This window comes from Pyrus communis, chromosome 1 (genome assembly GCF_041283825.1).
Source record: "Pyrus communis isolate YQ-2024b chromosome 1, ASM4128382v1, whole genome shotgun sequence".
NCBI classification, from domain to species: Eukaryota; Viridiplantae; Streptophyta; class Magnoliopsida; order Rosales; family Rosaceae; genus Pyrus; species Pyrus communis.
In genome coordinates, this window is record NC_142565.1 from 12,136,781 (window position 1) to 12,151,493 (window position 14,713).

General features: G+C 37.7%; 2 protein-coding genes and 1 pseudogene across 3 annotated transcripts; 1 reads left to right on the forward strand and 2 right to left on the reverse strand.

Moving 5' to 3' along the window:
• Positions 1–3,295: 3,295 nt before the first annotated feature.
• LOC137720373 (AT-hook motif nuclear-localized protein 11) lies at positions 3,296–7,918 on the forward strand. 2 transcript variants are annotated; one of them, XM_068459436.2, is made up of 6 exons: positions 3,296–4,074; positions 4,563–5,056; positions 5,605–5,672; positions 6,267–6,398; positions 6,959–7,120; positions 7,488–7,918. In XM_068459436.2, the coding sequence occupies exons 2-6, from the start codon at positions 4,636–4,638 to the stop codon at positions 7,716–7,718; spliced, it is 1,014 nt and encodes a 337-aa protein (XP_068315537.2). In that variant the 5' UTR covers positions 3,296–4,074; positions 4,563–4,635; the 3' UTR covers positions 7,719–7,918. The 2 variants fall into 2 exon arrangements, with proteins under 2 accessions (XP_068315537.2, XP_068315536.2); XM_068459435.2 differs by having other exon boundaries at positions 3,298–4,074; positions 4,526–5,056.
• Positions 7,919–8,439: 521 nt separating this feature from the next.
• LOC137720374 (putative ripening-related protein 1) lies at positions 8,440–9,379 on the reverse strand (annotated as a pseudogene).
• Positions 9,380–11,362: 1,983 nt separating this feature from the next.
• Positions 11,363–12,335, reverse strand: LOC137720375 (putative ripening-related protein 1). Its single transcript, XM_068459438.2, has one exon. The coding sequence runs from the start codon at positions 12,052–12,054 to the stop codon at positions 11,488–11,490; it is 567 nt and encodes a 188-aa protein (XP_068315539.2). The 5' UTR covers positions 12,055–12,335; the 3' UTR covers positions 11,363–11,487.
• Positions 12,336–14,713: the final 2,378 nt, after the last annotated feature.

A 14,713-nucleotide genomic window follows, 5' to 3' on the forward strand; every position in this document is an offset into this window, starting at 1 on the left:
TGGTTCAAATTCGCCTTTGACGAGAATCGAACCTAAGACCTTTTACTTACAAGTGAAGATGAATACCACTAAACCATAATACTAAATAACACAAATTAACATTATTAGATTTTAGGAGTGTTGTGTTTGGTGATAAAAGGGAAAAGCTAGATTGTATCAAATGACAAAACAAATTATAAATTTCGAAATTGATGATTATTATTGAAAACGACACCCATAACCTTTGGTCCTCCATAATTGGGCAAAATCTTAATTGGAGAGGCACCAAAACAAATAAAAAATTGTGGTAAAATATTGGAATTTTTCTTAAAAAAATGAAGTTCAATCAACTTCCATTTTTGGACATGATCCCATTCTAGACCAAATAGAGAGACCTCCAAAATTCTATATGCAACTTTCCAAAATCTTACTCACTACATTTTATTGGATGCATGAAGCATTGCAAATCTCTCTTCAAACGTTATTCTAATTTCCAGATGGAAAATCAAATCCTTGATTTGAATTTTTTGTTTAGTGGGTTGGATGAAATTGGGCCTTAAGAATATAATTGGATTGACAGAGATGAGTTACATAACTCATGTGTGTGGTTGGATCACATAACCCTTATTTCGGATTTATAGCCAATCTCGTCCGTGTTACAATTTTTCTCACCAAATATTAGTTGGGCTGAAGGTTCAATTTGATTGAAAATAACCTATCCCGCCTACCAAACGGGGCCTTAAAGTGCATTTCCCATATTTAACTCAATTTGTTAATCCTTTAATTGTTGTTCGATATTAGTTTATGTTGCTTAATGTTATTGATATGGTTTATTATGTCGCATGGTCAACATAGAGAATTAGTGTGGATATATCCACGTTAAAGTTAGACAATCACTAATCTTGAAATTTAAGTTGTCATAAAATAAGCAATAACGCGTATCAAGTTTACATTTTTTCATAAAACATATATATAAAGATGGGTACATAGAGATATATATAGGTGCATTCTTGCTCAGCAATTTTTTTTTTTGAACAAACGATATTAATCTACACTAAGAGAGCGAGGGAGTAGGTTAAGCCTCACAATAAGCTATCAATAATGTAGTTCAAATTCGTCTTTGGCGAGTATCGAACCAAAGATCTCTTATTTACAAAATGAAGATGAATACCATTAAATCGTAGTAATAACTGGTTTCTTGCTCAACATTTTACAAACTAACAAAGAAACATAATCCGAAAGTTTAATCGGCTAACCCAAAAGTTAAAACATTAGTGAATAAACCGACAATGTATATGAACTTATGAAGCCTTAAAACACACACACACACACACACACACACACACACACATATTATGCAGAAACCTTCAAGGCTACACACACACACACATATTATGCAGAAACCTTCAAGGCTTCAACGTACATTAACTTTACAGGAAGGGTCTCCAGCCTGCACTGTCCAACATGTATAGGTTTGTGCCATCAGTAGTCCTGTGTAGATATTTTCTCCTTGGTTGCATGGGCCACCGTCGGGCATGGAAAGTGGTGAGGTGAGAGAGAGGAGCCTCACACATGCAAAGTCGCCCTCTACACGGCCGGGACCCAACCCATTTTCTGTGAGGTCACCTTTGTACTTGGTCTTTTAATACGTCTCACGCGCTGGCCCTAAAGATTGGTGATGCATATGATATAATGTACTAGTTGAGACTTTTAAGATTGGATGAGTTTCACGTCAAAATCATAACTAAATCGATTATACAGTATTAAATTTTTTATTCGGTTTGATTTTGACAAAGGTTTTTAAGAAAATCAAACCGAACCAAACTAAATTAATGTTGAATGGTTTTGTTCTAGCGGATTAGGTCTAAACTCAATTATTTCTTCAGTTTCATTTTTTTAGCATTTTAGGGGAATTACAACAATTAAAATATGATGAAATTGTAGTAATGATCTCTTAACTTTAACCCAATTCGAGTAATGGTGCCTCAACTAAAAATTCATGTCTAGTAGTCCCTTAATTCATTAAAACGTGTAGTTATGATCATTTTTGTCAACTCTGTTAGAACTTTCATCAAAATGTCACGTGCCACGCACATGAGGCCGTATCAATGGGCAAACATGGAAAACCAAATGAAAAAAATTATAGCAATGGTCCCTCAACTTTAATTCAATTGGAGCAATTGTCCCTCAACTCTAACCCAATTGTAGCAATGATCCTTCCAACATGAGTCATTTTCATGGAATTCTAACAGAGCGGGTGAAAATAACCATAGATGCACGTTTTGATGAGTTAAGGGACCGATGATCATGAATTTTTAGTTGAAGAACCATTGCTAAAATTAGGTTAAAATTGATGAACCATTGCTACAATTTTCTCTTAAAATATCATTATTTGTTACCTATATTTTCATTTTTAGTACACCAAATTCATGGTACATGTCATTAAAATTCAAAATTTATGGGCAATTTGATAACAATTTTGTTTTCAATTTTTAGTTTTAAATTTTTTTAATTGATAATTGAAAACTTGTTTGATAACTGAAATATAAATACTGAAAACAAAGGTTATCAATACGCCTCTTAGTAATAAATATAGTTACAACTCAAAAATCAACAACTTCAATATTTCATCAATCATCAGATTCAACATCCTTACCTAGTTATTAGCCAATAAGAAATTACTTGTGTAAAGAAATACATATAAATAATAATAAGGAATTGATTTTCAAACACCATTTTTCGTCACGCCTATCTTTATTTGTGGTTATTAAACTAAAACAATGAGCATGATTAAACCAAGATGTATAAAATCATTTTTTTTATACTAATATGTTAGTGGTCGCTCTGATTCGATTTAGGTCAGTTTTTACTTTTCACAAATGAATTCATTACGATTCTACATAATTTTAAACCGTAACCCTTTTTTTGGTTAAAACAAAACCAAAATAAACACAATTTACTCAAAAACTAAGTTACGTGTAACATTTTCATGTATAAAAATTTTTACGTGCCACCGTCATTTATCATTAAATTCTGGTCAATGTTATACAAAACTTCATATTATATGAAAGAAAAATGAAAACTACACACCTCCTTGTATAGCTCCTTTAATTTTTGCCATCCAGTTGAAGTCTGCAAGGAGAGAAAAATGTTAATGTGATCAGCATTTCTCTATATTCCGTAGTCACATTTATCCCCCACACACTAACTTGCGCGTTGGATAGACTTCCTCACAAACCCAACCTTTTCATACATATCCAAAATTAAAGAAAATCCCAGGAAAATTATAAATAATAAATCGGTATTATCCAAAGAAGAAGTGCTTTTTCTGTCAAGTTTTTGTTTGCTTCTCAAACGCTATCCCATGAATAGTCCAACGAGGGAAAGGAAGCAAAAGCAAAGCAAAGGATCATCACCCACTTCCACTTGTGCCACACACACAGGAGAGTAGTGCTTTTGAACAGAGAAAGATAAACAGCTTTTCTCAGAGGAAGAGGGAGAGGAGGAGAGAGAGTGAACTACATCCTAGAGAAGTGCATTCAGATAAGGACTTGTGCTAGACCCAGTAGTAAATACCGCTCTCTCTCTCACACTCACCAAATGACCTCCTTCCTGCATTTCCCAAAAAAACAGTTCGACCTTTAATGCCCCTTCAAAAATCTCTCTCTCTATCTCTTTCTCCCCTACACAATTCAAACTTCTTCAACAAAATCTGACCTCTCAACCTCTTTGAAAAAAATGCCACTTTGACTCTCTCTCTCTCTCTCTCTCTGTCTTTTTGACTTGGGTTATCTTTTCTTTTGCATTCTCACACTTTGTGGTGCCAAAACGAAAACTGGGTTTGTGCTTAAACACTGGCATTGACTCAAAGTTGTGGCCTTTTTAAAATATAAGTTTCTGAAGAGTGGTTTTTGGAATTATTGGAGTTTGAAAGATTAGAGCTTTGGATTGGATGCATATGGTTATGGGGTTGCCTTTGAAGACGCTTGGTGTCTAAGGCTTTATAATGAGTTGGTGACAGTGGACCTGTTTCCTTCCAGTCTCTCTTGCTCTTTCCCTTAAGCATGAAGCCTTTTTGTTGTTTCCCTTGGTTTGGTAAGCTGTAAAAGTAGCTTCCATCTTTGTCTTTTCTCAAACTTAATTATTATTTGCCTTTGAATTCTGAACTTTCTTTTCTCTCTTGCTTTCTTGGTTGCTTTAAGTTTTGTGACTTTTGCTCTAATTCTAGTTGCAATTTTATATAAATATCATAGCTTTTGTTTTGTTTATGAAATTCTAGGAAGTTGGTTTTCCTCCTCTTTTGTTATAGTTTTTAATTCCAAATCTAGTTTTTAGATGCTTCATCTGTGAAATTCGATACCAATTTAATGGTTTTGTTATGCTCAAATCCTGAAAAGATGTAAAATGTTGCATTTTTTGTAATCAATGTATATCTTGTAGTAATTTCAGTATTAGTATTCTGCATTCAAATTTTCGATACCTTGAAGAAACATTGTCTAGTATGTGCAATTGGGTTCACATTCTGCTGAATTTTGTGTTTCTGTAGAGCTTGTCCTAGTACTGAATAGTGAGTATTAGAGCAGGAGGGGGCATTTTGCATTGAGTTGCAAAGTTGGGGCTTCGAAATTGCCTTTGAAAGATAACCGAAATAAATGCATGGATCGTAGGGACCCTATGGCATTGTCGGGGTCAGCCTCTTACTTTACGTCTAGAGGAATAACTGGGTCTGGAACACTGTCTGGATTACATGGATCGCCAGGCATTCATCCCTTATCTAATCCAAATATGGCATTTCAATCTAATATTGGAGGAACTAACATTGAGTCAACATTGCCGGTAGAGCCTTCTTCAGCTATTTCATACCATGGTGTCAATGTGGGTGCACCAACTGTGGCGCCACCAGGCGAATCTTTGAAAAGGAAAAGAGGAAGGCCTCGAAAATATGGACCTGATGGGACTGTTTCATTGGCATTGTCTCCTGCAGCATCTGCTAATCCTGGTACGGTATCATCAAGCCCAAAACGAGGTAGAGGGCGGCCACCAGGGTCTGGGAAGAAGCAACAATTAGCATCTCTTGGTAAATTTTATTTTCTGTATTGCCATATCTTGTTGAAGAAATTATTTGTTTTATGTTGTTGATTCGTTTAAGTGAAAAGAAACCTCAGAAACGTTGTTGAGTTAGAGTAGCCTAAATATTGTAATGCATCTTTTTACATTGTCACATAATCTGCTTTTAAAAGTTCATAATCTATGACTATATGGGATTAGTTGCGTTCTGAAATCCTTGCCTATAACTCGAATGCTTGCATGATTGTATCAGAAGTAAATATACCGACGTTCCCACTACTTTCATGTAAACTGTCACGAAACTATTGCAACATATAGCAGACATGATGATTCTAATGGCGAAACAGAATTTTGGTAATTTTTTATGCATTTGGTACATACGCAAGGGCATTAAAAATGTGGAATTATACCGGCTGTTTAAACATAAATGTAGCAAAGCAGCCACATTTTTAATAAATTGATTCGTATTACATAGATGGTTTAAATATATGCTTCTTGCCCTGCATTGGAACTTTTTGTTATGAGAATGATGTTGCAAATGGTTGATTGTTTTGCTAGGCGGATTGCTGTCTGGTTCGGCTGGGATAGGTTTTACTCCACATATTATCAGCATTGCAGTGGGAGAAGTATGCCATATTATCTCACCAAACATATATATATTTATTCACATATGCATGAATCTTCAATTCTTTTTCCATTAAGAGTACGGTTAGCAAGATGTTGTGTCATGGATTCTGATTAGGTCTGCAACCGAATTGAGTGGTCCTGAATCCTGAGCTTGATGAGGCCTGATTCATTAGTCGTGTGCCGGCTTAATTATGTAGATATAATACCTCTAGATTATTACGTATAAGTAATTGTGTAGATGGATAGATATTACACATAATAATTTTCTAAAGGAGTAGTATTTACCCAAATTAGCCATACTTGCGAGTCTGCCTGAGTTTGGTAGGTTCAGAGTAGCCATTTTTATGTGGTTGTCTTCAATGTAGCCTATGACAAGCAGTTTCAAAAGAGTTCTGAACTACCAAAGTACCATGACGATCATTACTTGTACGGAATTAATGTTAAATCTGATGGGAAAAAGGGATAAACATTAAGGTTCATCATTTTCGCTGGTGTGATTGTTATTTTTCTATTACTACTATCAATTGAATTCTTGCATTACTCAAATGAGAGAAGTTCCTTTAGGCCTTGAATCCTTTTATCTTTTCTTGCAGGACGTTGCAACAAAAATAATGGCGTTTTCACAGCAAGGGCCAAGAGCTGTGTGCGTCTTGTCAGCTAATGGTGCTGTCTCTACTGTGACACTTCGTCAGCCCTCAACTTCTGGGGGTACAGTCACATATGAGGTATGAGCACTGTATGATATGCCAATTCTTGTAAAGTTATGAGCTGTCTAGTAGATGAGTAATAAGACTTTTGATCTTTCTGAAGGTTCTAGAGTCACTAAGGTTTAAATGTTCTTGTATATTTGGAGTGAGTAGTGTTTATAGCTATGAGGAATGAGATTATGCCTGAAAAGTGAAAACTGAGCCCAGTTAGTATCATCGACTTCGGAGCCATCTCATGAACGGTGGGTTGATGCTTGCCGTTTATCTGAGGCAAATGCGAAGGGCATTCTTATATATGTTAGCCATCGTAAAATTCAGCTTAGAAAATATAGGTTGCAGAAAAAATCAACATGTATTGTGTTTGTGGTAATTTTTGTCCAGAAATTCTAGACTTTTGTGTGCTTGTATGCATACCATACACAGCGTGACACACATTTTATGTATGTTACTCTACATATTATCCTTCTGTTTTCTTTTTAGTTAAAATGTTTGATTGTTCTTTCTTCTTTGAAACTTTTTTTTCTTTTTTACCGATAATAATAAACAGTTTCTTTTCTTGTGGATTGCGACTTCTTTAGGGACGGTTTGAGATTATATGTCTCTCAGGTTCTTACTTGCTCGCTGAAATTGGTAGCTCCCGAAACCGAAGTGGCGGTCTGAGCGTCTCCCTTGCTAGTCCTGATGGTCGTGTCATTGGTGGTGGAGTAGGAGGGATGCTTATTGCAGCAACCCCTGTTCAGGTAGTAACTTGTTCATTGCTTTAGCTTTCGGTTCTTGTGTTTGCTCAGTAAATCTTTTTCATCCCTACCAATTGGTAGTTAATATTTTCAACGGGAAAAGAATTTTATGGGGTTAGTGCTGTTTTCTTTACAAGTATTGTTACTATGACCGTAAATGGTCTTCAGATAGAGTAGTGACTTCACCAGAACAGAAACATGCCAGCATAATTTTTAGCTATTACTACTGCCACAGAAAACATCACGTTGGTTGTCTGAACGATAGGAGTAGACATAAGTAGACGAGAAAATGTCTTATAGGAGTTACCATTTTTCTTCCTTCGCCTCCCTTGTTAAATTTGAGGCTGAAACACATGGTGGATGATTCCAGGTGATATTAGGTAGCTTCACATGGGGTGGTTTGAAGACAAAGAACAAGAAAAAGGAAGCCGTAGAAGGTGTCACAGACTTGGAACATGACACAGTTGACAATTCAGTTGCACTAAACAGCATTCAACCAGATCAAAGTCTTAGCCAAGGTGCTTCATTGGCCGCATGGCAGGCATCACAGCCACTGGATATGCATAACAGTCATGTTGGCATTGATTTGATGCGAGGGTAACTATTTCGTTTACATGGTCATTGTGTGTAAATTTCAGTTTCATTGCTAGTTACATTTATTTTTCTTTGAAGCATCGATGACGGAAAACAGAAGCCAGATGATTGTGGGCTTCGATGATTCTAACTTCATTTATCCATGATAGACATTGGGAATGTACTATATTTATTTAGTTTAATCAAAATTTAGTTTGAAATTGAGCATTCATGATTTCAATTTACCCATTCATAGTTTCGATTATTTCAATTCACTCTCATCTGTAGGTATAGTAACTTTTATTCTTTGACGACATAAAAACAAGATTCGGATTGAAGTTTCTTTCCTTCATTGGCATACGTGCTTGTAAATTAGGATCACACATTCTTGATCAACAGTGTTTATGTTTCACGTAGTGAAGGAACGTCTACATTGATCTACGTTGATCTTCTCATTTCCTTAACTAAAGTTTACTTTTCTGATTCAATAAGGATGAACAATGATTAAATTTCTCGTGTTTGACATGTTACGTTGATAGACCTTCCTCTTCTATGTTGTTTTCATTCCCTCTATTCACCTTTCTACCTTTTCATGTATTTTCTAAAATTTTGGCCACCGACGGAGAAAAGATGAAAACCACTTTTTCCCAACGTTGGTTATGCTTTGCCGACCTAAGCAAACAGACAGTAACAGGTTGAAAAACAGAAACATGTGCACCACATATATAAGACAGAACAGAAGAAATAGATTAGAACAAATGAACCAAGGTAGACAGATACAAAAAGTAACTAAGCATCGGAGTCTCGGACAATGTGATATCTGAGCCACCCTATTGTTTCTGAGCAACGCCCAATGCTTTCCAAACACACGGTGGTTGGTAGTCATGATCGACGTCAGATATCCCTTGGTCAAGTCACACTCATCCACCACCATCGCCACCACACTGCGCTCGTTACCGCTAACGGTGATGTTGTGAAGGCACCTTCCTCCATGGTTGTACCATCCAGTCGACAATGCAACAACTGGTGTGTTATCATTGTGGTACTTGTTGTCACATTCTGATGGACCGCCTCCATCACTATTTTTCTCAAAACTGTTAAAGAGTGAGGTAGGCCTTAGGGCTGGTTTGGTATTGCTGTGCTTTGAAAAAAAACTGCTTCTGCTGTGCTGTGAGAATAAACAGCTGTGAAATAAAGCAGCAGAGTGTTTGGTAAACTTTTTTGTAAAAGTGCTTTTGAAAAAAAAAAGCAGTATTAGAGTGTTTGGTAAACTTTTATGTAAAACAGATGTGAAAAAAAGCCGGTTTTTCAAAGCTAGGTTTTGCAGCTTCTTGTTTTTGGCTTTTTTTCATCCAAAACTGTGAAAAAAAGCTGAAGCTGAGTGTTTACCAAACACAAAAACAGCTCACAGCTTTTTTTGATAGCAGCTTTTTTCAGAATCACCTCAGTACCAAACCAGGTCTTAGTGCTGCCGGACAGTGGTGGTGAACATGTGTAGGTTGTGTACATTTTACCGGCCTTAAAGCAATCAGAGTCATTCTCCTGGTTGCATTAATGTCCAGGAGGGGCCTTCCTTCCTCTAATTCTGCCGCTTGGACGACATTGTTGAGCTTCAGTGAGCAAGCAAATCGCTGAAAGGAGAACAACTAGTAGAATAATGGACCCTTTTGAGAGAATCGCTAACTTCATTTTTTTTGTCTCTCTCTCTCTAGAGTTGTGTGGGATATGGTTGATGCATAACAGCGTTTGAGGGTAGCATATATAGCAATTCCCTATTACCAAAATAACAATCAAACTTCAACATATGATTTGCTATGCTGTTATGTATTAGACTCCATAAACGTAACGGAATCATTTTAAGCATCAAAATCTTAATTAATTAGAGCTAAAACAAATCTTTGAACCCATTTACTACTACGACTATAATAGTGTCCTATATGGTTACTGAGAATTTTATATAATTATCAGTAACGAAATCTTGTATAATTGTTTGGACTATTCTTCACATAATAATGACTGTTAATATGGTTCCGAACAATATTATAGTAAGAGTTGGTATTGTCTGGTAGTGATTGTCACACTCCCATTTTCTTTTTCTGCAATCCTTGTTTTAGTCAGTCCACTCTCTTTGATTTATTCAATCCAAAAATTAGAAAAAAAAGGGGAAGAGTACACTGTGAGAAAAGGGGAACGCAAGATCACTTCACGTATTTACGAAGAGAAATGAAGATTACAATCTTAGTTGTTTGTTCAGGTTTGCGATTGTTCAGAGGATGAAGCTCCAGTTTTTGCAAGGCTTCATGAACTGTCAAAATTTGCTGAAAACATCACTTTTAGGGCATAAAACCAAGTTATTCGTGTACAATCATCCACAAAAGCTACAAACCATTGAACGGCAGAAAAAGTAGAAATCGGGGATGGCCCTCAAACATCGGAATCTATTAATCCAAAAAGAGCAGTATTAGAACTCAGGATAAGACACACGGTGACTCTTGGCTAAAATGAAAATATCAAACTTGAAATCAGAATCAGAACAACCAACAAATAAACTTGGTAGCAAATGTTTCAAAGAACTAAAAGATGGATGACTCAAACGAGGATGCCACAACTACACTGTCTCCTCTTGTTATTAGCTGCCCCTTGGGTCAAGTTCACCTGACCCGTACTGACATCATCCACAAAATATAAATCTCTCCTCTTATTACCACAACTAATGATCTACTTCGTGAGAATATCCTAGACAAGACAAAAGGAGACCTCAATTTATATTTCCATGAGGCAACAATTAAAGTATTGGGTAAAGAGAGAGTAGAAGAAAGATGAACAGTGCTATCGCCAACGACAAGAGAGGCTTCACCATTAGCATTAGTTATGCTGTAGTTTCACCAACAAAATAATTAGGGTCATAAGTCGTATGAACCGTCGCACCCGAGTTGGTAATCTGAGGAGTGGCCAAACCTTTCATTAGCCCTCGTAAGATTTCTCCTTTCACCAATGTGAAACTCCTTTAACATTACATTCTCACACACTCCCTATGGCGAACTTTCATGCTTAACACGTGGACAACACGAATTGACATGGAACATGTGTGGCTGTTGGACTTCACACGTGGACCAACCTACTTTGATATCATACAAAAAGTTGAGGTTCCATCGTAAAACTAATTGACAATATATGAAGCAGCTCAACTTACTTATAAGCCCATGCAAGGTTCCTCTATCCATCAATATGGGATTCATTTTCAATATGTCCCCTCACATGTGACGAATTTTCAAGTCTAACATGTGGACAACACAATGGGGTGTCGTGGAGCGCGTATGGCCGTTTGGCTTCACATATGGGATAACCTGCTCTGATGCTATGAAAAAATTAGGGTTCCACCATAAAACCAATTGACATTATGAGGAGTACCCCAACTTCTTATAAGTTCTTGCAAGGTTTCTCTTTTCACCAAAGTGAGACTCTTTTACTTTCACTTTCTCCATTTTTTTTTAAACTTGTTGTAATGAGAAGGCAAGTATGCCTTGACATGAAAGAAAGAAAAGCCAAAAAGAACAGCTGCTTGAAGGTATGAGATAAGACCTAGATAACGAGCTAAAACAAAACAGAAGTCATATATATATATATATATGATTATGTAATATTACTTTATAATTTACAGTAGACAAAGTATAAGAAAAACAAGTTTAAATATATTGACTACTTAAATAGTATAGTACTTGTAACATATTATAGAACACAATCCACAACGACCATACACGCAAAGCAACAAGCAAGACGGAAAGTAATTAATGTAACTAAGCTTCAGACCAAGTGATATCTAGGCCACCCCATTGGTCTTCAGGCACACCCAGGGCTTTCCAAACAGCTTTTGAGGCATCAACAATGTCGTTAGGACAAGGAGGCTGGTAATCATGATCTGCATCACATCCCTCAGTAGAGTCACATTCATCCACCACCATGGCCAACACGCTACGTCCGTTACCATCAATTTTGATTTGTTTATGGCACCTATCTCCGTTGCTATACCATCCAGTGGACAGTGCCACAACTGGTGTGTTGTCATTGTGGTATTGGTTGTCACATTCTGATGGACCGCCACCATCTCCACCTTTCTCGAAACTGTTAAGGGTGAGGGTGGCCTTGGTGCTCCCAGACAATGGCCGTGAACATGTGTAGGTTGGGTACATTTTGCCCGGCTTACAACAATCAGAATCATTTTCCTGGTTGCATTGTCCAGGAGGGGCCTTCCTTCCTCTGATTTTGCCGCTTGGACGACATTGTTGAGCTTCAGCGACCAAGCATATTGCCGAAAGAAGAATTACTAATAGGACAATGGACTCTTTCGATATGAAACTCTTCATTTTCTCTGTTTCTCTCTACCTCTCTAGTTGTGCTCTTGTGGTGGATATGCTTAGTTCGATGGATATAAGAAATTGTGGGTGGGTATAAATAGGAACTTCCAAACCATATTATCTTTGGATGTTTGCGGAATATTGACAAAATTAAATTCTGATACTGAAGAAAACTAATTAGTTTCTTTGCAACTTGGTTTTGCCAGGACGCAACACTTTTCAAATCCAATATAGTATATTATATATACACACTCCATCAACATAACGGCAACGTAAAAATAATTTTGGAGGAACATTGTAAACACGAAAAATTCCTGAAACAAGAAATAAGAATACCGTGTACAAAATATATTTTTGTTTGTATTGATTTTGGGGTTACAATCTCTTTGTAATTTGATCCTCTGATTCTATCTTCGTAGGATGTAGGTTTGTGGATGAGCTGTTGATCCAAAGGGCCGTCGGGGCTTGATCTAAGGATGAACAGTGATGAATGGATCTTCAAGGGGCGTTGGGCTTGATCTTGAAGAATGGGTGTATAGGTTTGTTGAGATTGTTGATCCAAAGAGCCGTCGGGGCTTGATCTAGGGATGAACAGTTGATGAATGGATCTTCAAGGGGCGTTGGGCTTGATCTTGAAGAATAGTTGTGCGGATTTCTTCAAGGGCTTTTGGGCTTAATCTTGAAGGTTGATGGATGAGCGGATCTTCAAGGGCTTTTGGGCTTGATCTTGAAGAACGATTGGATGTGTGGATTTGTTGAGGTTGTTGATCCAAAGGGCCGTTGGGGCTTGATCTTTAGGATGAACGGATGATGAACACTTTCTTCAAGGGCCGTCGGGGCTTGATCTTGAATCGGTGGAAGTTCTTCAAGGGCCGTCGGGGCTTGACCTTGAAGGAGGATTTGACGAAGAACGAAGAGTGTTTTTCTTGATCCTTCGGGATTTGCTTGAGAGCTTTAGAGTTTCAAGGCTTCAAGGTTTTGGTGTGATGTAAATTCCCTTCTTTCTTTCTTCCTTTCTTTTTTTTTTCTTCCCCTTTAAAATGAATGCCTTGGCCTCCTATTTATAGAATTCCAAAACTTGATTTTTGGATTTAAATAATCAGATGAAATAAATCATTTCTGTCAGGTATTGACACGTGTCCTATTTGATGACTTTTCCAATTTATTTCGATTTTTCGTTGAGTCACACGCTACATGTAAAATTTATGTGACACGTGAGCGTTGAAATTTTAATTATTGGTTAACATTCATTTCACCGAAATTTCGATGTCTACAAATGCCCCCACTTCAAGGCGCGTCGTTGACATGTGCTTGTCACGTGTAGAAGATGCGTTTTGAAGTCCCTTAATGTAGATGTCAACCCAAGGGCCGTCGAGGCTTGATCTTGAATTGAGCTGGAAATTTCTTCAAGGGCCATCGAGGCTTGATCTTGAGTTCGACTGGAAGATTTTCTGGTTTCCTCCAATCGTTGATTTTCCACAAGCTTAATCTTGAACTGGGCTGGAAGATTCTTTTGGTCTCCTCCGAAGGTCTGAACTTACTCCTTTTATCTGGAGTTGAATTTGATTCAAGGGTGGTGAACACTTGATTTTGAATCGGACTTGTGATTTCTTCAAGGGCCATTGAGGCTTGATCTTGAACTGGGCTGGAGGATTCTTCTGGTCTCCTCCGCTCGTTGATTTTCCTTTGTGCTACTCTTGAACTGGGCAGCAGGATTCTTTTGGTCTCCCCCCGAAGGTCTACGAGCGGTTTCAGGATATGGCAGGCAAGTACGAGGTGGAGGTGATGACCTGTTTCTTTGTTCAATCTTTCCAATTCGTATTGAATACGAATTGGAAAGATTGAAGTTTCCTTGTCCCTTCTCTGGCAGTGTATCAACCGTTGAAGATGACTACTCGAGCAACGCTAGGTAAGCAACCAGGCAAAGGTTCCAGGTAGTCGGTTCCAGATCGGAAGACTGACTCCAAGTACCGGCTGATTGCTCTCTTTCTCTTTGCCATGCGAGTAATAACAAAGACAAAGGAAAAGACAGGGAAAAAGCATGATATGAGATACCTTTGCTTTCGAAGAAGCAGCGAATGAATCAGCACATATATTTGTTGTGTTTGTCTCCACATGCTTCGATGTATCATTTTCACTTGCCTTACTTGCTCCCTTTGCAGAAGTGGTATTTCCTTATGCAGGTTTAGCATTTTCTCTTGTAGTATTTGTCCTCTGATGCAGGAGTTGAATGCAACCTTTGCATTTAAATGGTGCTTCACTTCTTGGTGGCAACTGGTTTGAGTGGAGGTTCCGACATATTGCTTTCTCTGTCCTTGTCTTGGCAGGTGAGAACAAGGGCAAAGGAAAAGATAGGGAAAAAGCATGATATGAGATACCTTTGCTTTCGCCCTTGATGATATGAGACACCTTTGCTTTTGAAGAAGCGGTGAATGAATCAGCACATGCTTCAATCTATCGTTTCCTCCTGGGTCATCTGTACTCCAGGCATCTGGTATCTTCAAAGGTTGAATAGGTTTTCTCAAAGGAAGAAGAAGAATTGTGTATTTCGAGAGGCTTTGCTGGGAGTGCGCCCTCAGAGGTGAGGAAGAGTTGGGCATTTTCTTCAGGTCTGCCTTGCCATAAAAGATGAAGGTCGACGTATATAGGGATTTCCCAATAGCAAGTG